This window comes from Rattus norvegicus, chromosome 15, assembly GCF_021556685.1.
Source record: "Rattus norvegicus strain SHRSP/BbbUtx chromosome 15, alternate assembly SHRSP_T2T, whole genome shotgun sequence".
NCBI lineage: Eukaryota > Metazoa > Chordata > Mammalia > Rodentia > Muridae > Rattus > Rattus norvegicus.
This window is the reverse complement of record NC_141548.1, coordinates 2,802,766-2,827,701: the sequence shown is the minus strand read 5'-3', so window position 1 is coordinate 2,827,701 and position 24,936 is coordinate 2,802,766. Positions and strand designations below refer to the sequence as shown.

Below are 24,936 nucleotides of genomic sequence, written 5' to 3'. Positions count from 1 at the left end.
TTACTTGGCTGAGCCACATATATGTGGCCTGGAGACAGGGCCTTGCTGAGTAGCTCTGGGTGGCCAGGACCTCAGTATGTACAGCAGACTAGTCTCAGATTTACAGAGATCTGTGGCTTACCAAGCATGAGTCTCAGCTACGCCTGGTGGGCAGGGCTGTAATTCCAGTTACATGTGGTGCTGAGGCCAAAATTTCAAGGCCTACCTAGGCCTTGTCCCAAAAAGAATGACACTGATAATAAAACCAAGGAGCTTGGAAGCTAGTGTAGTGGTAAGATACCATTTGCTAGCATAGACGAGGGCCTGCTTTCAATTCTCAGTACCACTGAAAATGGAAATAAAAACCCCCATGGGTTGGAGAAACGGCCCAGTGGTTAAGCGTGTGTGTTGTGAATTGCACTTATGGAGGACCAGAATCCCCGGCACTGAAGTGGGTGGCTCATCATCACCTGTAGTCCAGTTCCAGAGGATCAGATGTCGTCTTCTGGCCTCCAAGCACCTGTACTCTCATGCACATCCTCAGTACCCACATACACATAAGTAAAACTAAACACGGGCTTGGGGATTTAGCTCAGTGGTAGAGCGCTTGCCTAGCAAATGCAGGGCCCTCAGCTTCGAAAAAAAGGACACGTTTATAGACAATAACAATAACTGAGGGCTAGACAGACGAACGCGGTTAAATGATGATGCTTTTGCAGAGGTCTGCGTTTAGTGCCTGGCACCCATGTGGTGGCTCACGACCATCTGTAGCTCTCATTTCAGGGAATTCAGTGCTCTCTTCTGGCGTCTCAGGCATTGGCATGGATTCAGTACTTGACATAAATTTAGATAAAACACTCATACATATAAAATAAAGTAAGTCTTAAAAACAAAACAACCAACCTTCCTTTTCTGTGAGGTAGTAAGTCTTATGCGAACAGCAGTATGGCACGGTTCCCAGCATATGGTAGATGCTTGATAAGTATTTGCTAAATAAATGAGTAAATTTAATCAAGAAAGTTTTTTCTCTGAATTTTATATTTTATTAGAACATGTATCCCCTTTTTGCCTTTTTTTTCTCTTTTATTGGATATTTTCTTTATTTACATTTCAAATGTTATCCCCTTTCTCAGTTTCCCCTCTGGCAACTCCCTAGCCCATTCTTCCTCTCCCTAAGAAAGTTTTTTTAAATTGGTGTTGGTAGTTCATGTTTATAATTTCCAAACTGGGAAATCTAAGGCAAGAAGATTGCCTTGTGTTGGAGATCAGTCTGGGCTATAGTATTTTTTTTTTTTTTTTTTTTTTTGGGCTATAGTATTAACACCAATCGGAAAAAAGCCAAACAAACCAAGAAACAAAACATAACTGATTTTTATAAGTTCTTTACACATATAATCTAGATATGGATATTCTGTTGTCTACACAATCGTTGAGTTAGAGGCCAGCCTTCTCAGACAATGTGCATCTATGTCTGGCAGTGTCCCATGTTTTCACAGAGTTGATGACACAGGCTCTAAGCTTCCCTCCTCAGCCACAGGACACCCGTGCAGCCAAGCATCTCGTCATTCAGGTCAGCAGCTTCTTCACCGAACTTCACCCTTTTACGCTCCATTCTAAGGAAGACCAACAACGGGGTGAGACTGTGAGCCATCCTGCTAACTCAACAACTCTCTTGTAGAAAGACATACTTGGCTTCCAAATAACAAGCTTGGATACAGAATTCCACAGGGAGTGCAGGGATGGCTCCGCTGATAAGAGCATTCACCTAGTATACAGAAGGTCCTAGCTTCAGTGTGCAATAGCACACCAAAAATAAGAATACAGAATTACAAATGCCTTCAGGGATCTTTTTCTTTAGTGCAAGCTGGCTTGGACTCACCCAGCCTGCCTAGAACTGTGCTTAGTTTTGTTTGATATAAACCCAGCCTTGTGGGTGCTGGAATTATAGGAGAGCCCCTACAACCAGCAAGCTTGGTTGGTTAAATAAAGATCTGTTAATCTAAAAGCTATCTTTAAATACACATTAAACCTCATAAGCCTGACGATTTCCTATACAGAGTATTATGTAAGTATGTAAGTTTGCACAGGATGCTTTGAAAAGATGCTAATGGGGACTGGGGACTTAGTATACTATGGTAGAGACCTTGCTTTGCGAGTCTGAAACCTGGATCCTTCCTGCAGCCGTAAATGGATAAACTTGGGGTGGAGACGCACACCTTTCCTCATCACTTAGGAGGTGAGAGTAGAAGGCTCAGAAATTAGACTGAAGGCAGCAAGTTTTAGGCCAGCCTGGGTTATGTAAGGACCAGTCTTATTTACACAACAATTAGTTTTTTGGGGGAATGTATGTAAATGTAAGCATATCACATGCACACAGGTACCCACAAAGAGGAGAGAGTTGGATTATCTGGGACTGGCGTTAAAGGTGGCTGTGCCTAGTGTGGATGCTAGGAACTGAACTTGGGTTCTCTGCAAGAACAAATTCTTTTAACTACTGAGCCAACTTTCCAGCTCCAGTCCTCCCTTATTAAAAACAAGAGAAAACAAGGAAAAACCTTACCTCCAGATTTACTTAGCTTCAGGAGAGACTTAGGGCAAAGGTTGGGCTAACACTCCTCAGATGATTCTAAATGTGGCATGTGTAAGAATCATGTAGGAATTGCTTCAGGGCACCTCCATAGAGTAAGGGATGAGCAGGCTGGTGTTCTGTACAGGAGAAAGAGTAATTAGGAAAAACTGATAACACAAGATTGGGCCAATGCTTTTATTGATTTGGTCCTTAATAAATGCTAAGCTTTATACAGACCAGGGCTACAGTGGGGACCAGAACCCTGTGGGCCCTGCACAGGCCAGGAAAAACTGACAGAGGAAGCAGCAGCTTAGCCTAGAAGTGATGAGTCCTTCAGATAAAGGTCTCTGTCAGATAAAGTAGGGAGTGAGGGCACTGCACAGAGAGCAAGGGAGCTGGCCACCAGTCAGAGAGGAGTGTTGGGCATAGTCCTCCATTGGCTCACTGGTTTCAGACTTGATCCAGAATGCAGGATCAAGGAATGCAAGGATTAAAGGATTTGAAAGCTTTTTAAGGTTTGGAGGTAAAACTTACATCTCAGTTCCTGGAGGCTGAAGCAGGCAGATTTTGGAATTGGAGGTCAACCAGAGAGAGATGCAGTGAAGTCCATGCTAGCCCGTTTCAACAAACAAAAGGAAGCAACCAATCAGTCACAAAGCAGGAAGGCATGTATGAGGTGTGGGGTGATATCATCTGAGGTTAATTTGGGTTGTTCCTTTACAGAGCTTGACTTTATTAAATCATTTAGTGATTGACTGATAACCTCTTGTGTCTATGACTATTGAGATCAGATGTTGGAACTCTGTCGGTACCCATTCCTAACTAGTCCCGGCAGTTTGAAGGGTTGCATAGGCTAATGCTATTTTAAAAAATTATTTATTCCATGCCCATTGGTTGTATGCTCATGTGAGGGTGTTGGACAGCCCCCCCCCCCATTTGTTGCTATTGATAGCTGTAAACTGCTATATGTGTGTTAGGAATTAAACTTGGTCATCTAAAGGGTACTCTCTTAACAATTACACCATTTCTGTAGTCTTAGGCAAATGCTTTCTAAGGGCCTAACTCAAGGTATGTAGAGTTCATCAAAGGCTTGGTTCTGGATAAGTCAGTTCAAGGTCTTTCTGCCTGCTTCTTCCTTACCAACTTTCTCCCAAATCAAAGTGGACATGTCTGAGTACTTCTTATCTAGCTGTCTGACTTGTTTCAGAGCAAGTAAATAAGCCCCAAAGATCAAAACCCCTGTGGTTCCCTTAGGATCCTCTCCCACCTACTCTGCACTTTTGTGTTAAAGCTCAAGACACATGGGTCACACATGGAATCATTCTAGTCCTAATTCTGGCTAAGAAAGTCATGGAATTATTTCTGTTGAGGGGGAAGAATTCAGCCTAGGCTAGCAGTTCTCAAATTCAAAAACTGAGAATTTCAATATAAGTCTTGAGCTAACACTGTCGATCTGGGAGACCATTCCAGAACTACTGAATCAGAGCGTGGGTTGGGCCAAGGATGGTATCTGGGAAGCGTCTGGTCATTCTGACTCCAGTGATCTGTGCACTGCACTAAACAGCACAAACAACTGCCAACGGCTGGCAGAGGATAGCTGTTTTACAGTGGTGGGGATAGGTGAGATAAGATGCTAGTTTATAACGGTGCAGAATGTATACTACGCTTGGTTTTCAATTCTAGCTATTCCTGGGTTAACTTAATTGAGCTGTTTCACTCAGCAGAAACTTGAGATGCCACAGATAAGAAAGAGGTTTAAGAGTAAGCAGTAAGTATCTCTGACTGCTTCTCTGTTATCCTCAGCCCTACTTATCTGAAGAGGCAGATTTATCAAAGGACAAGTAACCCTCCAGGGGAATAGCAGTGGGAAAACTGTGTTCCCTTTTCTTGCCACACCCGTTGGATGATTTTGTTAGGAAAAGAAACTATGTTTCTGTTTTCTGAGTTTGCTAGCTCTTGGAGCTATAGTAGCACAGATTTAGGCAAACATTGACCTATTTTTTGCTGTTTCTCTTGTTCTCAGAGTGGGGTGGGGGGGCTTGAACCTTGAGCATTAAACAAGTTCTTTAAAGAGTCTGTTTACTGTGATGCTCTGGAAATCCTTGTGTGCTGTGAGCTCAAAGGCCTGGGCTTCATCCCCAGCACTGTGACAGCTCTAAGTGTTAGGGTTTCCTTTTGGGTGGCAGTGGGAATGAGTGAACGGAGACTTGGGTTCTCACTGTTCTTACTTGTATCTTTATCATACTTGGTGCGAATATAGAGATCTAGAGTTTTAAACTTTGTTTTTAAGACATGGTTTATTTTATTGCTCCAGATAAGATGCAGTTAGAGGGTTGGGTGTGGTGGTTTACTATCTGTAATTCTATCAATTGGGAGTCCTCAAGTAGGAGGACTGCTTGAGGCCAACTGGTCTACAGAGCAAGACTTTGTCTTGTCTCAAGAAGAAAATAAATGTCAACCCAAGGGACCAAGATGTAACTTAAAAAAAAAAAAGTGCATCTGGGCAGACTATCAGAAATGCTACAAAGCAAAACAGCAGGGCTAATGAGTCAGCCAATATCCTTAAATTTACTTTGTAACTTCTTGGAGAATAAAATTCCTAGCACTTGTATTATGGGAAGGGGGGAGAGCACACCTTATAAATGCCCTGTCTTTGAAACAATCTAAGTGAACTAATTAGTTAAGGACTAATGGCTTGTAAAAACTCTCCTTGAGCAAGTTATTGAAGATCCTAAATGAAACAGACCGGAAGAAACTTAGAAAACCCAACCCCGGGCTTCCTTCATCAGTAATATAACTCAAAAGTTGCCAAGCCAATCAGTGGCTGAGTTTACCTTGTGTTTTGTTTCCCTGGGCTGAGCCTGAGAGTGCCCAGATTTAATCTAAAGAGGTTTGTTTTAAAAACTAACAACCAAGTAATAAAACACCTATAAAAGAGGTTTATAATGGAACTGGTGACAGTTCTGAGTATAATGTTACACCTCTTCTGCTCCCCCTCCTTTTTTTTTTTAATCTTTTATTCACCTCTGCCCTTTGTCTTGGCTTCTTCTTCACCTTGCTGCCAAACACAGAAGCAGGGGAGCTTGCATACCATAGTAGCCTTTGTGTATTTTTGTCTGCATGCGCAGGGATGCTGCTGCTGTGTCTGAGATAGGAACCGAGGTTGTTGGTTCTAACAAAGTACCTACATAGTTGAACAGTAGTTTTTAATGGGGAGTCGAACACCGCTGCAATAGTGTCAGTGGCATAAAAATGTGAGTCATTCAGGGCAGGGAGACTGAAATTCCTACTCCTTGACATCCTACATCTCCTCATCAGGGGCCCCAAGAACATCCTGATTCAAGGACAGAACTTGAGGCAACAGGTGGTTTTACCACCCCGGCCACCACACGGGGAAACTTGGCTTTCCCCGGGACATAGTTTTGTTTCCCTTCTTGACAGTGGTCTGGGAAAGGGAAACGTTCGAACTCTGTAGGAGGAGCCTTTTCTCAAGTCCACCTTTCTCATACTCTCAAGTATCTCTTACCAGCATCCCACCTAACTCTGGGGAGAGTAGGGACGTTTTCTCCAGAGTCCGGAGGGCGCTGCAAGGCATGTGGGCAGCTTTCGAGTAGCCTTGCCTAGGCGGCCAGAGGATTCCCCGGCCTCCCTCGTATGGGCCTCAGGAACTCCGGGGGCCCAGGGGAAGCCTGGAAAACCGAACTTCGCCATCAGCTTTCTTTACAGCGCTGGTTGGAGACGAGGAAAGGGCCCCCCAGCGGTCGCCCCCAGCCCAACCCCCTGCCCCTTTGCCATCCAGCTGCACAGTCTAGGAAGCACCCAGATCGCAGCTCCGAGCTCGCCAGCCTCCCGCAGGCCGGGAGAGGGCATCCTGAGGGGCAGCTTCCCTCTCCAAGCCTGCATCTGACATCCCCACTCCCACCCGAGGATGCCTGTCCGCAGTCGCTGAATGTCACTGCTCCCTCTTCCTCCTGATCAGGGTAGACACAGCTCCTGAGGCATCCCCCACCCCAAAACTGCCGTGGTCGCCCGAGGGTACAAGGCCGGGGAGAAGGACGAAGTTTGGGGCCCACGGCGGCGGGAGGGGGGGCGCGTTTAAGAAGACCGCACCTCAGTCCCAGACCTGGCGGACACACTCCCCGCCCCAAAACGGCCTAGGCATCCCCATCCTCTCGGACACCGGCATCTCCGCCCTCCCCCGAGGGCGGTGAGCGGAGCCCCCCGGGGCGGAGGCAGGTACCCCCGGGGCGGAGACTGGGGCGGGCGGGGTCCGGGCTGCGCCCCCGGCCGGGCCAGGCGGGCTAGCGGGCGGCGCGGGGGGAGCGGGGCTGGGCGGCGCTGCCTCGGGCTCTGTGCGCTGCAGCCCGGAGCCGAGGAGGAGGAGGCGGAGGAGGAGAAGGAGGCGGCGGCGGTGGGTCCCGGGCGGGGGGAGCGCGGCGCTGCGGACCCGGGCGGCTGGCAAAGGACGAGGCGGAGGCTGAGGAAGGCAGCGGGGAGACCCGGTCTGCAGCAACAAAGGGCACCAAGCGATTGGCCGGGCTGCAGGCGAGGTTAGCCGGGGACCGGGGTGGCCGGAGGCAGCGGCGAATGGTGCACGTGCTTGCAGACACGGGCGAGTGCGGAGCCGGGGGTGCACGCCCGGCGGGTAGGGGGCTTGCTCCCCCTCCGTATGGGATGGCGAAGAGGCTGCAGCGAGATCGTTCCGCCTGCACCCGGCCTGAGGCTGGCAGGGTAGGGGGTATGTGAGGGGGGTAGGATGCGAGCCAGGGGGCGGGCGAGTAGTCGCCCGGGACGGGACAGGAGAGAGGGTGGAGGAGGGGGCTGGATGGAACGCTCCGGGCGGCGCGCCCGTCCGCGCGTTCCTCGGCGGGAGCAGGCGACTGAGAACCTCGAATTTTAACTTCGCGTGCCCGCCCGCGCGCGCCCGCCTGCGCCCACCCCTAAATCCTGCGGCCGCCGCCAGCGATCAGCTCTCACACAAACTTTAGCTGCGGGCTAGGGGCTTTGGGGTTGAGTGGGGGAGGGGAGAGGAAAAAGGCTCCTGATTGGCGTTGTGTACAACCAATAAGGCCAAGCGCCTCTGCTGCGCCTCGATCCAATCCATTTCTAGAGGTAGAGGGGGCGGGTAGGTGGAAGTAGAGGTGGCGCGGTGTCTGTGAGAGAGGAAAAGGGCTGGACCAATAGGTGCCCGGAAAAGGCGGGCCCCGCGGTCTGTTGATTGGTACTGGCAGTCGACCCTCCCTCGGGGTGGTGCCGGAGGTGGGGGGGAATGATGGGTCGAGAGGTGTGTCTATGTGGAGGCGAGATGACCGGCAGGAACTTGCCCCAATGGGGGGCAGAGTGTTTAGTTAGTGGGTGACGGACAGACCCGTAGGCCAACGGTTGGCCTTAAGTGTACGTGGTCTCGTCCAATGGAACGGCGCCGGGGCGGGGCCGCGGCTCGGGTTTAATGAGACTCCATTGGGCTGTAATCAGTGTCATGTCGGATTCATGTCAACGACAACAACAGGGGGACACAAAATGGCGGCGGCTTAGCTCCTACCCCTGGCGGCGGCGGCAGCGGTGGCGGGCGCTACGGCACCTCCTCCAGGCGGCAGCCGTGGCTTCTTTCTCAGGCAGCTTCAGCGCCCCCGGCAGGCGCGGTGGTGGTGGCGCGCGGCCAGGTCTGTCACCCACCCCGCGCGTTCCCAGGGGGAGGAGACTAGGCGGGCGGGGGACCGACGGGGGGTTGCCGGGGACCCTCGACGCCCCTCCCACAGGCCTCTGCGCGAGGGTCACCGCGGGGCCGCTCGGGGTCAGGCTGCCCCTGAGCGTGACGGTAGGGGGCGGGGGAGAGGAGGGAGGAGGAACAAGCTCCGCCCCTGGCCGAGCCTACGGGGGTAAGGGGCGGGGCTCAGGAGTGGGAGGGCGGGGCAAAGCCAGGCTAGGCGGGGCAGAGGAATCCTAAGGCATGGGCTGGGAGGGGATTTCTGTGCAAGAGTGAACTGGTAGGATGGTTGGAAGGGTCGGACGAGGGTGTGGGCAGGATTGGAGAATTGAAGAGATAGGAAACGGGGGTTGTAGAAACAGGTGTAGAAGGGGGTGTAGGGAGGGGCGAGGTTTTGGTGAAGTGGGAAGGGCTGTGTGAGGGTTGGTGAAGTGTTGCAGACTGACGAGATTGCATTTAACTGGGGTCACACTGAGGATGAATTTGGGTATGGTGGATGAGTTGAGAGAGAGCATTGCTGAGTGGGTATTGGTTCGTCCTGGGGATAGGTTCATGAAGCGGGTACAATTTCTTTGATGGGATAGAAGTATCAGGCTGAATCCTAATGTTGGCGTAGGATAGCGGTTTGCTGGCCCTTTGGTAAATGAAACATTAAGAAAACGGAAGGATGGGTTAGTTAAGTTTGGGAGACTTTCTAAGGTAGCAGAAAAGACTTTAATGGGGAGGGAATGGGAGAGAGGCTGCTTGTAATTTGCAAAAGTATATTAGAACATTTCATCGGGACAGGTGATGCAGAATTAGGGGAAGGCTGCAGCTGTGGAGGTGGGCAGCAATGGGAAATAGGTCTGGGTACTATAATTTGATGGACTGTGTCCTCAGGCTTCATTGTACCAAGAAAGGTGTTTTGGAGACTTTAATTTTCATAGGCTGGGGTTGTTAGGAGTAAAGTTGAGCCAAGTCTTGAAGGTGTGGCAGGAACAGGGAGAACCCAGAGTGGCCCTTGGAAGAAACATGGAGGCTTGCTACTGTGGGCAAGGACGTTTGGTATTTTTTTAAATTTGGTAGCACTTTGGGTTGGGCACAGTTCAGGGAGTGAAGGGAATTGGCAGGGTAAAGACAGAAGAAGGCCATATTAGTGACCTATGCACCATGGAGGAGTTTGAACACTTGTGGTTGGGAGAGAATGTTGATGTGAGAGTAGTTATGAAGGGGCAGTGATAAAGAATCACACTTGTCAGAAATAGCTAAAGAGACTCAGGGAACAAAGTACACTTGGGGTGGAGAGACCAGGAAATTCAAGTAAAGAGAGGATGGGCAGAATTGTATGGCCAAGAGGTAGAAGTAACAAATGGAACTTAGTTGTATTACTTCTTTGTATTCCAATAGAGTGTGTGCATGTGCATACACACACATGTAAATGTATGCATACACATTTTGTGCATGTGATGCATACAAGCGTGCATACATCCAGAGGCCAAGGCAGGACACAGAATGTCTTCCTCTATCCCTTTACTACCTTATTGCTTTAACATAAAGTCTCTTAAGAAGTGGAAGCTGGCCTTTTTGCTAGGCTGGCCGGTCTGCCATCAAGCTCTTAGAGGCTGCCTGTCTTTGCTGGGATTACAGGCAATCTAAACTGTGCGCAGCTTTTCACATGGGTACTGGGGATACGAACTCAGGTCTTCATGCTTTCCGTGCTGTGCACAATGAGCCCTCTACCCAGCCCCAATAAAGTATATTTTAGAAAGTACATCCTTCCTCATACTAGCTCACCCTTAATTTTCTGATGTAACTCTAAAACATTTGATTGCTTGCTTATTAGAAATTAATTATACATGTAGCAGAATAAATGTGAGCTGTTCTGTTTTTAAGAAGTAATGAGTAAGGAACCTGTAATCTTTGGTTATCTTTGGCTTCTGAGGTCAGCCCAGGTAGTAGGTAAGACCCAGTGTTTAAATAAACAAACCAGGAAATAAGGAAGGAAATTGTTAACTTAAAGGAGGGATTTAGGTGTGACAGGGTCAGCTGAACTTTTACCTTTTGGCTGCACCTGGACCTCTGTGTTTTGTCTTAAGGACTAATGAACTACTTGTGGAAACAGGTGGAAGCTCTCTGAGGTAAGACATTATGTGCATGGAAAGTAATCGGTGGGTAGAGCAAATTTGACACAGCATCTTGTTTGTTTAGAGACAGGGCTTCTGTGCAGCCTTACTGACAAATGATTTTAATATGCTTTACGACTTTGTTTTTATCCGTTATTGAGTGTGTGTGTGGTCACGCTCATACGTGGATGCTCATGTGTGTACTTGTACAAACGCTCACCCATCGTACACTGGCGCAGAACTCGTGTGTGCTCTGATTTCACCGTGTGGGTTCCAGGGTAGCAGACTCAGGTATGCCGATAGGTGCTTTTACCCCCGTGAGCCCTGTCACTGCCCCTCTCTTGGCCATTTCATTTCCCTGTTAGAAGTTTTAACCAAGTGTCTGGCTTGTAGTTTCTGAGCTAGTTTTGTGAGTCATAGACCTTTGATTTCCACACGCATAGGAATAGCTGCATTTGTATCTAGGGAAGGCAGTTTGGGGAAGGTAGGATGTGGGTTCTTGTGATGTCGGTGCTTATAGAATAGGAGATTTAGGGCAGAGGAACATGATTTTCATGTTCTCTATTCCGTTGTTGCTGGGTATTTTGTTGTTGGTTTGCTCGAAGCATCTCAGTGTACATCTTGTGCACAAGTGCACACGTTTCTTGAAGGTGGAGTCCAAGAGTTGCATTGCTGGTGCCATGCCCTGCTCTGTGATTGCTGCCTTAGCAGCATCAGCCTTTCTGGCTTTGGGTGAGGAGCCAGCTGTGTGGTTACCCTAGCCAGAGCCTGTATTTGTCCTACTGCTCGCTGCTTAAACTGTTTCCCAAGAAGGCTTGCTCCTGTCGCCTCCTTTTTCTCTCCAACTTTCAGACTCATTAGCAAGTAGTAAGCGGGTTGAAGAGCTTTTCATGTATCAGTCATTTGACTCTCCTCATTTGTAAAGCTTGCCCTCTGTCCCATCTTTTAATTTGAAACTGGGTCTTTTATTACTACTTAGAAGTTCTTTTTTTAAAAAGTGTTGTTCTTTAACTATTTGTTTACATTTATTTAGTGTGTGTGTGTGTGTGCGTGCGCGCGCGCACACACACGCTCGTATGTGCAGTGTGTGCATGTCTGCGTGTGGGCTCATGCACCATGACTTGTGTGAAGGTCAGAGGACAGCTTTCGAGAGTCTGTTCTCTCTTCCACAATATAGGTCCCTGGGACGGAAGTCAGCTTCAGCAGGTTGGGTGACAAGTACCTTTATGCTTTGCTACCATGTTGGCCTGGAAGGTCTTTATTTGCTGTGAATACAAGTCCTCTGTCCTATGTGTATGTTACAAATACATTTTCTACCCTCTGGCTTTTCTTTTCGTTCTCTTTATGTTGTCTTTCAATGAGCCAAAATTCTTAATTTTAATGGAGCCAGACTTATTGGTCTTTTCTTTATGGGCAGTGCCTTTTGTGTCAGTTTAAAGACTATTTCCCCACCCTGAGGCCAAAACGTTGGATCGTCTATGGAGTATTATCTCCTGACTTTGTAAGATGTACCTGAGTACCCCGCACTCTCCTGACCCCAGCCTTGCCACTGCAAACCGCTGCTTGCTTTTCTTCACGATTTTCTGTTCTCTGTCTTGAGTTTTCACTCGTCTAGGCTATAGCTAAGGGCCAGGTGCTGCTTTTCCCAGTCTCTTAGGAGAGTGGCCATATAGACAGAAGCTTGGCTAGATGAGATTTTACAGGCCTCCAGCTGACTGCATTACCCTTGCCCTTTTATGAGTAGCAGTTTATTGTGCACCCGCCCTGGCTCTGCCACTGGCCTTGCTGCTTTCATATCTCTTATCTCAGTGATTCCACTTAATAGTTCTGTAAAACATGCCTGTATTCTCACTTTTACACATGAGAACTCAAGACTTAAATGGATTTACTAACTAACATGCCCAGTGTCCCACAGTTTAGTTAGCTAGCAATGTGGAAACTGGACCGCAAACTTTCTAATGTACTTCTTTTAAAAAACAAACAAACAATTGTTTTGAAACAGGATTTCACTGTGTAGCTCTGGCTTTCCTGAAACTCTGTAGACCAGGCTGGCTTTGAACTCACAGAGCTCCACCTGCCTCTGCCTCGTGGGGCCCCACTGCTGGCTGATAGAAATAACCTTCCTCTGAGAGTGTGTTTGCCAGTGTGTGGGTGCACCCGAGACTATCACTGGGGGAGATGTGGTGGTCTCCTGCATCACTGTCTACCATGTATATTGAGGTAGGGTCTCTTAGTTGAACATAGCGCTCACTGATAAAGCTACAGCTCGCTGTTCCCACCTGCCTTTTATGTGGACTCTGGGACTTGGGACAAGTTCTTTACCTCATCTTCTCAGCCTTCAGAATCATCTCTAAAAAATCAGATGACTTCATTTTTAGAGGCAGGCTCCCATGTGTCTTAGCTGGCCTTGAACTGATGTTTGTGCCTTCCACTCCCCTAATGCTGGCTTGTGAAACACCCAGCAGATTATTTCTTAATACATTGTTCTCTGTCATTAAAAACCGAATAAAGTTGACTTGAATTGGAGAGAAACTTAGGATTGAATAGAAAAATGTTAATGCTGGAAACACTAAATGTGGTTGATTATTTTTAAGTGGAAATGCTTAGTTACTGTAATTACTCATCAGCGCTGGCTTCAAAGGCCCATCTGACTTGAGCTGACTTCTCATCTTGCCTCAAATCCTCCCTTTTACAAGGGATCAGATTTCCTGCGATGCTCCTAACAGTGAGATTAGATTTTAGAGACTGAAACTATGGAGCACTTAAATGAGGGAAGGACTGTGCAAACCTAATTCATGGCTTCAGCCAGGAGGCTTGGGACCTGTCCCTACTAATTTATGATGATGATGTTGAAACTAATCTTTGCTAGGGATTACGGAAGCCGTAATAGTTTATTGATGGTTCAGTTATTGTTTGTTGAAGCAGATTTACACAATTATAGTTTAATGACATAACAAGGGTATTGTCAACTAGGAGAGCATGACAGGAAAACTTAAACTTACAATTCATATAATATGTATTAGTTGAAATGATCATTTTCATGGTGATTTAGCCTCTTAGAAACCCTTAGAAAACATTATTAGCTTATGAATTGAAAACTCTATGTTAATGAATAGTGGGAAAGAACTTAGTATTCCTCTAAAAAGATTGGGAATTAGAAATTCAGTCCAGCTAGCATGCATTGACTGCATTAGACTGGTAAATTTCATCTAAACTAGATTGATGTTTGGAGGGATGAAATACTGCTTGCTCTGGTTCCTTTGTCGCTCTTCCATTGTAGTGACTAGCCATTGCCAAAACGACTCAAACGTTTTAAACGACTGTGTTGTGAGTGTGCTCACACTCCAGCATTGTATATGTGCACTTTGCTTTCGTCATGTGTTCCTGCCTCACCTGTTTGATGTGTCATGTTTAGATGTCACTGCCACACTTAGTCACAGCTAACTTTTTCTCTTCTCTGTCTTTTACTCTCATCCCCCCACCCCATGTTTTTTTTTGTCTTTGCTGTGTAGCTCAACTGGACTCAACCTGAGATCCCCTTGTCTCTGCCTCCCAGTTCCTTATGTAGTCTAAGCTTGCCTTGAAGTTGCTGAGATTATAGGTGTCAGCCATTACACCATGAGTTCAAGACCATCCTGTATAGTAGGCTATAAAGTGAGTTCCTCTACACCCTAGGCTAGTGTCAGACACTGTCTCATAAAACCTAAACCAAGTCAAGAAACCCCCAACAGGCATGCATCCCTCCACCCAGTTGCAGCCCCGGAAAGTGGAGCACATAGAAATGAGCAAACATGAGTTCTCGTCCTGTGTTAGTTTGAATGACAGTGGCTCCCATAGACTCATATGTTTGAATGTGTGGTCCCCAGTTTGTAGGACCAGTTGGGAAGTTAGAAGGCATGGTTTTGGAGGAGGTGTGTCACTGGGATCAGGTTTAAGGTTTCAGAAACCCATCTCATTACCAGACCATTCTCTTTGCCTCCTGCTGACTGATGAGGATGTGCCAGTGCCATACTCCTTAACACGGTGAACCGTGAGCCCCTCATGAAATACTTTCTTTTCTTTTCTTTTGGAGCTGGGGACCGAACCCAGGGCCTTGCGGTTGCTAGACAAGCGCTCTACCACTGAGCTAAATCCCCAACCCCTGAAATACTTTATTTTCTTTTCCTTCCTATTTCCTTTCTTTTTTTCTTTTTTTTTTTTTTTTTGTTTTGTTTTGTTTTGTTTTTGGGTTGGGGGAGGTTGTGGGGATGAGTTTTGAGACAGGGTTTCTCTGTGTAGCACTGGTTGTCCTGTTACTCTATAGACCAGGCTAGCCTCATACTCCTGCCTCTGCCTCTCCTCCTGAGTATTGGGATTAAAAGCATGCTCTTTCACCACCCGTCTTTTCCTTTCTTTCTTTCTTTCTTTCTTTCTTTCTTTCTTTCTTTCTTTCTTTCTTCCTTCCTTCCTTCCTTCCTCCCTCCCTCCCTTCCTTCCTTTCTTCCTTCCTTCCTTTCTTCTTTCTCCCTCCCTCCCTCTCATTCATTCATTCATTCATTCATTCATTTATTCAGAGATAAGTTCTCACTGTGTGTTTCTGACTGTCCTGGAACTCTCTATTTGTTCAGGCTGGCCTCAGCTATCTGTCTGCTTCTGTCTCCCACGTGCTGTGATTAAAGGTATGGACCATAATACCCAACATAGATGCCTTCTTTTATAAGTTGCCTAGGTCATGGTGTTTTAGTCACAACAGTTAAAAAGTAATTAAGACAGTTCTAAGAACTGTACAATTGGTCAGTGCCAAAGGAGCATAATATAAGGAGGACATGAATTTCACAATGGTTAGGAAGCCAGGAGTGTTAGTATTTGTCAGAGGGTGGGTGTTAGCAGCTATCTAGGGTCTGTATTGTTTGCTATTTACTTATTTTTCTTTCAAGACAGACTCTTGCTATGTAGCCCATGCTGGCTTGGAACTTTCAATCTTTCAGGCTCCCTGGGCTCTGGGCTTGATTATAGGTATGTCAAATCAACCCTGTCTTTCCAGGTTCAACTAAAGCACCTGGCGCAGAGGGTGTCCCACTTGGGTTCTAGCAAGGCTCAGTTGCTGTAGACTGGTCTCTAATCAGAGGGACATGTCGCCTGAAGAAGCGTTTGTGGAGAGGCCTGGTGGACAGGGTTGCTGGAGTGGAGGCACTGAAGTTATCAAGGCTTGGGACACCATGCCTGCTTTGTTTGTTCTGAGGCAAGATCTCCTGTAGCCAAGAATGACCTTGGACTTTTGGTTGTTCTGTCTCGAGTGCTAGGGTTGCAGGTTTGTGTTAGCAAGTCGTAGTACTGGGAATTGAACTCAGGGCTTTGTGCATGCCAGGCAAATGCTCTACCAATGGTGCTACATCCTCTAGTTCCTAGTTCTTTTTAGTTTTTTTGAGTGTGGTGTTTTGTTTTGTTGTATTTAGTGTCAGGGTCTCACTATGTAGCTCTGGCTGTTCTGGAACTCACTCTGTAGACCATGCTGGCCTCAAACTCAGAGATCCTCCAGCCTCTGCCTCCCAAGTGCTGGGATCAAAGGTGTGTGTCACTATGCCTGACTTTGTTTTAGTTTCTAAAAGTATAGTTCAATAATTTATGGATTTAAAATCCATGTAATGCATGTTGTTTTTGAGGTAAGGTTTCTCTGTACCTGGGGCTACCCTGAAACTCACTGTGCAGTCTAGGCTGGTCTTGAACTCTTGATGCTGGAATTTTGGGTAGGAACCACTACCCTGATGAATTATTTCAAAATGACTCAGTGGCATTTAGTACGTTCACATTGTTGTCTGCCCTTACTTTTTTTTTTTTATATTGAAGACATTTTCTTCATTCAAAATAAAGTCTCATAAAACTGTTTTTCTCCACACCTGGGTCCTAGCAGTGCAGGCTTTGTTTATGAATTATATATGGGTGTTTTCTATAAATGCAGTTAGAGGATATCTGACCTTTCGCGTCTAGTTTCTTCTACAGCATAATGTGTTTCAGTATCTATCCAAACTGTAATAGTATATATAAGCCCTTAATAATCTGTGTGTGTGTCTGTATGTGTGTCTGTGTGTGTGTCTGTGTGTGTGTGTCAGTGTGTGTCTCTGTGTGCGTGTGTGTGTGTCTCTGTGTGTGTCTGTATGTGTCTGTGTGTGTGTGACTATATGTGTGTGTGTGTCTCTGTGTGCGTGTGTGTGTCTGTGTGTGTCTGTGTGCGTGTGTGTGTCTGTGTGTGTCTCTGTGCATGTGTGTGTCTGTGTGTGTGTGTGTCTGTGTGTGTGTGTCTATGTGTGTGTCTGTGTGTGTATGTCTGTGTGTCTGTGTGTGTGTCTCTGTGTGTCTCTATGTGTGTCTGTGTCACTGCTGATCTACTTTACCACATCTTATCTGTTCTGAGTGGATATTTGGGCTGTTGCACCTTTGGGTATTATGAACAGTGCTGTTATGGACATGTTTGTCTGTTGGAGAATCTATTCTCAGTTTTTTCGGGGGTATAGCATGAGGTAGACCTGTGGGAGGGTTGTGGTAATTCTACATTTAGCTTGTGAGGCCTCGCCAAGCAGTACTTGGTTACGTTAGTTGATCCTTGCATGTTCTGGCTCTGGCTCTGCTCTGCCTTTCCCATGGCATGTGCTGTAAGACTGGGTGAGGGCAGGGGCTTCTGTCACCGAGGAGCTACTCATTTTCTTTGACTGCTATTCGTGACCTGAACTCCCAGCTTGCACATACTGGACACAAGCATGGTTTTCAGGGAAATAGGTGCATTTAGGGCTTGTGAGATCTGAGCATCACCATGTAAATGATATTTGATGCAGACAGTAGATGGTTGTAAAACAAGGATGCTATTTTAAGCCATTGTGCCATTTGGGTGTGGTGGGTGGTAATGGAAGAAAGAAGTCGTGTTTCTTCCAGTGTGTATTGTATTGTGGAAGCCAGCATTTGTTGATGCTCACTCTGTTTATACAGTGATCTTAAAAAAAGTTCTGGAGCTTATAAAAGTAAGGGAGCCAAAAATAGCGAGTTGAACCCAGGATGATAAGAGAATACACTCTATTATTAACCTTTTGTTTTTCTACCAGTGTTTTTTTGGCACATCTGTAATCTCATGGCCTGAGTGTTGTGACACTAATTTTGAGATGACACAGGCTTTACTGCAAGCTTAAGGAGGCCTCTCGTAAGCGCAAGGCCCTGGGTTCGGTCCCCAGCTCCGAAAAAAAGAACCAAAAAAAAAAAAAAAAAAAAAAGGAGGCCTCTCGTGATACTTCTGAGTGGGGTTATTTAGACTCTCCTTAGGCTGCCCTGAATATTTCTGAATACTATTGATATTTGTATAATGCCAGTGAGGCTTAGCTGGTAAGAGAGCTGCATATGGGGTTCGGTAAAATACAACTCTGTAATTTGCCCCCCCCTTTTTTTATTCAAAGATAAATGCTCCATAATCATAAGGAATAGAATGGTTTAATCTGATACAGCACGAATATTCTGAATTATTTTGGGATGACTTATTCCCTTTGGTAACCTTTAACTGTTCAGTTTTTAATGGGAAACAAAAGTCAAGAGAATGATGATTTTAGAGTTTTAGTCGTGACTGGACGCCCTGTCCACATATCCAGCAAGTGAACTCTGCAAAAGAGAGGTGGTGTGGGTGGGTCATTTTGAATTGGGGGAAAATAATTTTTATGTGGCTTTTGAATGAATTATGCATTTTTCCCTGTAGATCTGTCTGTCTAGATACCCTTGGGCCAAAATGAAACTGGTTTTCAGTGTATTCTCTTAGATTGTACCAATTTAAGGTGGGATTGTGGGATGTCAGACAAATCAGCCCCAGATTAAAATAAAACAAACTGCAGTGGATAATAAGCAGAGTAGATACCGTGCGTGTATTTAGCCGAGAAGCGGCTACAGCTAAGAGACTTCTGATTTCCCTCCTTCCCTAGCTGAGTATATTTTTCTAAACATGCGATTCAGCTTGTAGCGGAGAGCTACTGAATTACATCGGCTTCTGCCTAATTAACTCTGTTGGATGGTGTTGGATGGGAGCTCAATTTGAGATTAGATTGAGAGGGGTTTGTGCTGGTCACTGCAGGAGGGGAGAAGGAGGATCTAAGGTTACCTGGTCGTCATTTTGTGTAAGATTAAGATACAGATATTTATGACTTCTTTTTTCTTTTTGGTCTTTGAAGTGAAAATGATCAGTGTGCCCTAAATTGAGGCTTGTGTAGATATTGTGCAGAACTAGTGTGCCTTTTTCTTACTTATGTAAAGCTGGGAACCCAGGAACTACAATAACTTAGTGATTGCTGGCTGGGAAAGTTTGTGCTGGAGACTAAGTCAGTTGTTGAATTGTTTGGACCCTGATGCTCTCATTTCTAAAATGTTACAGTTGTCTGGTGGCGTGTTTTTTCACGAGGATTCTTTTTAAGAGGCTGTGCTCACTTGGACAGCACATCCATTTGAGCCAGAGAGACTGGGAGATGAGCGGGCCTCTGAGCCAACATTATGCATTCACAGACTTACAGTTTTCTTCCTTACTTAAGTCATTGGTGTGTGTGTGTGTGCCACAGAGCACAGTCTGGGGTCCAAGGACAACTTTGAAGGCAGTTTTCTCCTTCCACTTCATTGTGGCCTTCCAAGATGAAACTCGCATCACCAGGCTTGGTGACAAGAGCCCTTACCTGCTGAGCCCGCTCACCAGCCCACCGCGCCATCATCTTTGTTTTGTTTTGGCTTTTTGAGACAGGGTTTCTCTGTGTAGCCCTGGCTGTCCTGGAACTCACTTTGTAGACCAGGCTGGCCTGGAACTCACAGAGATCCCCTTGCTTCTCCTCCTCAGTGCTGGGATCAAAGGTGTACACCACCATTGCCCAGCCTGCAGAGATTTTTTTTAAAAGGATTATTAATGTATATGAATACACTGTAGCTGTCCTCAGACACACCAGAAGAGGGCATCAGATCCCATTACAGATGGCTGTGAGCACCCTGTGGTTGCTGGGAATTGAACTTAGGACCACTGGAAGAGCAGTCAGTGCTCTTAACCACTGAGCCATCTCTCCAGCCTTGTGTAGAAATATTTTTAATGCAAATCATCTGTGGGAAAAAGTTAGAGGAGTTGTGTTTTAAAGGAAAGTGAAATGTACTCTTTAGCCATTTTCCTAAGATGGCTGCTGATTTAAGGGGTGTCCTTATGCCCAAATAAACATAAAAGGGGGGGGGGCTGCCTGAAGATGTGGGCAAGCTTCATTTTTTGTCATGGATTGTTAAATATTTGGAGTTCCAATTTTGGTATTCCCTCACTCCATTGTAAGCTGTCGAGTGTCAGCCTTGCTGGGCTGTGTGGTAATGGGTGTGGAGGTCATTTTGGTGGTGGACACTGACTGGTAAGAGCTTGTCAGGAATGTGCATTCTAGGTGTGTATTACTTGAGAAATATATTTTGCTTTACTGATGCTCTTTCGCTTATGTATCTAAATGCCTAAAAGTGACTTCGAGTTACTGGACACTTTTCCTGTGGCATCTTCTCACCTGCTTCCCTCAGGTGTGTCGCGTACAGCTGGATCAAGTTAACTGTGATTCCTCCTGAATAAATGATGAACGATGAGGGAATTCCTTAGATACAGGGATATGTCTTCTAATGAAGTTCTGCTGTGGACGATTTCACTTTGGAAAGATACGTTTCCTGTTGTGTACATTCTGACAAGGGGATGCACAGTGCTCCGATCTAATGTCTGTCAGTGATTTATGTGCTGCTACAAGACAGAGAACTTAGAGATTTGCAGGTGACAGTCAAGATTCAGTCTTTGACAGGTTAGAAGATAGTTCAAATCAACTTTGAGTACCACCATTTAAAAAGCTAAGGGTGAAAGTACAACAATGCCAAGCAACCAGAGCTTCCAGGGACTAAGCCACTACCTAAAGACTATACATGGACTGACCCTGGACTCTGACCCCATAGGTAGCAATGAATATCCTAGTAAGAGCACCAGTGGAAGGGGAAGCCCTGGGTCCTGCTAAGACTGAACCCCCAGTGAACTAGTCTATGGGGGGAGGGCGGCAATGGGGGGAGGGTTGGGAGGGGAACACCCATAAGGAAGGGGAGGGGGGAGGGGGATGTTTGCCCGGAAACCGGGAAAGGGAATAACACTCGAAATGTATATAAGAAATACTCAAGTTAATAAAAAAAAATAAAATAAAATTAAAAAAAAAAAAAAAAAAAAAAGCTAAGGGTGGTAGTGCATGCCTGTGAGCTCAGCATTTGGGACCGAGGCAGAAAGTTTGCTGTGAGTTCAAGGTTTGCATGGGCTACATAATGAGTATCAGGGTAGCCAGGAGTAACGAGATCTTGCGTTAAAAAACAAACAGCAAAAAGAAATAAGTACCAAGAGTAACAGCAAAAATCGGCACTTTAGTTTGGGAAGGAAGGGCTGGAAAGGCTTAGTTGGACAACACTCTGGGCACTTGGGCTCTGTGCTCTGCATGGCCAGCACTGCATGGCTATGGAGGGCTTCCTGTGACTGGGGTACACTTTGAACTGAGTAACCCCTGTCCTGGAGACTCTTTAGGTGCACATTAGCAGGAGTGCACATCTGACAGACAGCTGTGCTTAGAGATGTAGGATGTATAAAGGTGGAAGGAGCTAGGATAGCAGTGTTTATTAAGGGAGGTCTAGAGGTGGGGGTGGCTGATGGTGAGTTTTAAAAGATACTTATTTTCAAGTATTGAGGGCCTGCTATGTTGAAGAGACAGTGAAATGCCTTGGGATTGGGGAACTCCGACCTGTGTGTCAGAATCCTAGGGAAGAGGAGGCTGGCCTCTGTGAGCAAGACATGTACTATGGCTCTGGCTTCCTGTCAGTGCATTGAGCTGCCTCCAAAGATTCGGTGGGCCATTAGGGAGACTGGACAGAGGTCTTGTACTGGGCAGTCGGAAAGTGGACTGGATGACCCCTAGGTCTCTTCAGCTCCCCAGTGCTGAGTGTCAGGGAACCGTGGGGAGCTAGCTGACTGCTGATCTGCAGAGGAGCCCCTTTCCCGCCGTCAGGTCAGGAGTTGAGAGGTCACTCATGCAGGGACTGCAGCCTCTCCCTCTGAGCACAAATGTTGTGTTCTTCAGTGTCTGTCTAAAGAATCTGAGAGTTACATCGAAATCAGCAACCATAAGACTTGGGTTTGTGAGACCCCCTTCAAGGTCTGTGACATTGAAGTTAGTACACATCTTTAACAATAGATGGGTCTATGTTCTGACTGCTAAGTGCCATTCGTAACTATGGTTTCAGTTACCAGCAGTTAACCTCAAACCTTGATAAATGAACAATGTTGTTTTCCTTGTAACTTTTAAATTACTTTTATTACAGCGTATTTGTTAGGACTTTTAATTGTATTGTTTGTTTCCATTGTCCCTGATTTGTAAATTAAAGTCTATCATTCCTGTGCATACAGGAAAAAGCTAGGCAGTGCAGCATACATAGGCACAGTACCTCGGCTCGAGGCCTCCACCAGGGCACTTGGAACTTGTCCCATTGGTAAGTGGGGTACATGAGCTCCTGTAGCAAAGCCACCCAGGCTTGGGTCTGTAATTTTGTTCTTCTCCACTAAGCAGTCCTAGGGCTGGGGCCAGAGCCTCCTCAGTGTCCCTTGAGAGGCAGAGCTAGCTGAAGCAGGCGGCCGTGCACAGGTGAGAACTGGACTGGGCTCCTCGGATTCCGAAGTGACGGCTCTTAGAGCTGCAGTAGGCTGCTTGTTGTCCGTCAGTGAGCCATTCACAGTTACAGTTATGCTGGCGATTACGTGATGGTTTTATGCTGGCGATTACGTGATGGCTTTGGTGGTTGTTTATTTGGATAAAAAGACATTTTCATGTAGCTGAGGCTGGCCTCAAACTCTCAGCCTTACTGTAACCCCCAAATGCCAAGATCCCAGGCCTATGCTGCCTTGTCACATCTAGCGAAAGATGCTGTGTGTGAGCACTGTCATCTAGATGAAGCAGGCCGAGACATGGACGTTACTGCAGAGCAGTAGGTCTGGCCCGGTTGGTTCCTGGCCCAGGATTGTACTCAGTCCCAGATTGGAGAGCAGAAGTCTGAGTGCAGCCTGTATGGCCCTGGCCAGCTGGAGTCAGGAGACTCGTAGGGCTTGTCTTTCAGTTATGTGTGGGATGAGCAGAGCAGGGGTTAAGATGAGTAGAGTACTGCTTATTAAAAGGTGAAGCGTTGTTACTGTATCGTTTCAGCTTGCTAACCTGTGCCATAGACGCTGTCACTCACAGATGCTGTGCAGAGCCAAGCCCCAGAGTCTCCCGATTCCATGCAGACGGCTAGGTTGGAAATTCCCCTCTGACCTGACTCCGCCCAGCCTTACTGTGTCTTCCCTTAAGCTTTGTTTCTTTGGAGACAGTTTCACCACGTAGGTAGCCCTTGGCTGGCTTGAGACTCTCGTAGACCAGGCAGTTAGTCCTCTTCAAACAAAGATCTGCCTGTCTCAGCCTTCTGGGTGCTGAGTTAAAGGCGTGTACCATTGTTAACCTTTTTGATATTTATTTTATATCAGTGATACACATGGACCTTAGACTGCTTTCACACGATTATTAATTTTGATAACAGGCATCTAATTTTCCACATTTTATATTAATTTAGTTTGCACTCTAAGGGGTTTGGGGCAGCATATAGCACAGCGTGTGCATAGAGGTCGGGGACAACTTTGGGGAGAAAGGTCTTTCACCGTGTGAGCCCAGGGATTGAACTCAGGTAATCAGTGCTGGGGGGGTGTGCCTTTACCCACTGAGCCATCTCAAGGGTGATGACAGATGTGCTTTCTATTCTTGTTTTTTTTTTTTTTTTCCGGAGCTGGGGACCGAACACAGGGCCTTGCGCTTGCTAGGCAAGCGCTGTACCACTGAGCTAAATCCCCAACCCAGATGTGCTTTCTTAAATGTTACTTAGGTTATTATGTATAAATAAGGTTCTGAAAAAGCTCCTGTAGAGTGTGAGCCAGGGTCTGGTTGGACAGTGTCGTCCTGTGGCTGTGTTGTGTAGTATGTATTGTAGTACCTGCCTGCCAGTGCACTCGCTTTGCACCTGATAAAGAATAATGCTGAGAAATCTTTATTTTTGGAAGTTCCATTATTAAGAGATTTTCCTCTCCTTTTTTTATCCTTTAAGGTCTTGATTTCCTAAAGATGTCTTTCACTTGAAGAGAGCAGTCTTTCCCATTGGTGAGCTAAGAGCCATCAGCATTGCCTGGCAGTCAGTCAGTCCTCTTTCGACTCTGAAGGATGGTTATCTCTACGCTGTTGCCTGACATGGGCTGGGATCCTCTGCCCGTGTGTTGAATTGTGACTTTCGAATGTGCAGGTTGTGTTAAGTACAAGGTGAACCTCTATGGGTAACGTCTGTGTTGGAGAAGCCATTTGTCAACCATGGTAAAACTTGCAAACCCACTTTACACAGAGTGGATTCTTGAAGCAGTGCAGAAAATCAAGAAGCAGAAGCAGCGGCCCTCCGAAGAGAGGATCTGCCATGCGGTCAGCACATCCCATGGGTTGGACAAGAAAACCGTCTCGGAGCAGCTGGAACTCAGTGTTCAGGATGGCTCTGTTCTCAAAGTCACCAACAAAGGCCTTGCTTCATATAAGGACCCGGACCATCCTGGGCGCTTTTCATCAGTTAAACCAGGCACTTTCCCCAAGCCAACCAAGGGGCCCAAAGGACCACCATGTAATGATCTACGCAATGTGGATTGGAATAAACTTTTAAAGAGAGCAATCGAAGGCCTTGAGGAGCCAAGTGGCTCCTCCTTGAAGAGCATCGAGAAGTATCTGAGAAGCCAGAGTGATCTTACAGGCACCACCGACCACCCAGCCTTTCAGCAGAGGTTGCGACTAGGGGCCAAGCGTGCTGTGAACAATGGGAGGTTACTGAAGGATGGACCACAGTACAGGGTCAATACTGGGAGCTCAGATGGCAGAGGGGCACCCCAGTACCCCAGTGCTTTTCCATCCTCACTCCCGCCTGTCAGCCTTCTACCCCATGAGAAAGACCAGGTGAGTGAGTCCTGTGGTATTGGTGCACTGGAGAGACTACTGTTTTAACCTCCACTTCCACGGAGGCCGTTCTCAGCCTGTGGGGCAAAACCCTTTCGGCAAACATCTATCTCCCAAGATAATTACATTACAATTCATCGCAGTAGCAAAATTACAGTTACTAAGTGGCAACAAAAATAATTTTATAGTTGGGGCTGTATTAAAGGGTCACAGCATTAGGAAGGCTGAGAACCACCAATGTGGACGGAAGATCTAAGTGGAGTTTGAAAAGAACAGTTGTTTTTGCCTCGAAGCTGGCTTTTATATTTTATATTCGGATGTTTCATAGCATGATTGTTTAAACATCACTTTATGGCATATGGAGGGGTTCTTCAGTGCTAAGAATCAACATAATATGCACATGACTTGTTTTATGTTTTAACTGCCACGTAAACTTGAATCCACCTTCTTCAAGCCCAAGAAAGGAGAGCGTGGAGTTTTCCTTTAATTGCAGAGAATTACTTGCCATACTTATTTTAGTACTGATGGTCTTTGCCTACTGTGTCACCTTCT

The 24,936-nt window shown here is 46.5% G+C and overlaps 1 protein-coding gene and 1 long non-coding RNA gene across 20 annotated transcripts in view; one reads left to right on the top strand and one right to left on the bottom strand.

Moving 5' to 3' along the window:
* Positions 1–1,334: 1,334 nt before the first annotated feature.
* Positions 1,335–8,362, bottom strand: LOC102553460 (uncharacterized). 3 transcript variants are annotated; one of them, XR_015638601.1, is made up of 5 exons: positions 8,091–8,362; positions 5,573–5,732; positions 3,083–3,159; positions 2,540–2,685; positions 1,335–1,592 (listed from the first exon to the last, which is right to left on the bottom strand). It is a non-coding gene; the product is annotated as an uncharacterized LOC102553460 (long non-coding RNA). The 3 variants fall into 3 exon arrangements; XR_015638602.1 differs by having other exon boundaries at positions 5,573–5,693; XR_015638600.1 differs by lacking the exon at positions 5,573–5,732.
* Kat6b (lysine acetyltransferase 6B) overlaps positions 6,903–24,936 on the top strand; it is a 177,782-nt gene continuing 159,748 nt past the window's right edge. For 7 of the 17 annotated variants that reach the window (XM_087586580.1, XM_087586586.1, XM_087586577.1 and 4 more), the window contains exons 1-2: positions 8,022–8,211; positions 23,504–24,384. In XM_087586580.1, coding sequence (XP_087442706.1) covers positions 23,761–24,384 — 624 coding nt within the window. In that variant the 5' untranslated portion in view covers positions 8,022–8,211; positions 23,504–23,760. 17 annotated transcript variants of the gene reach the window in all.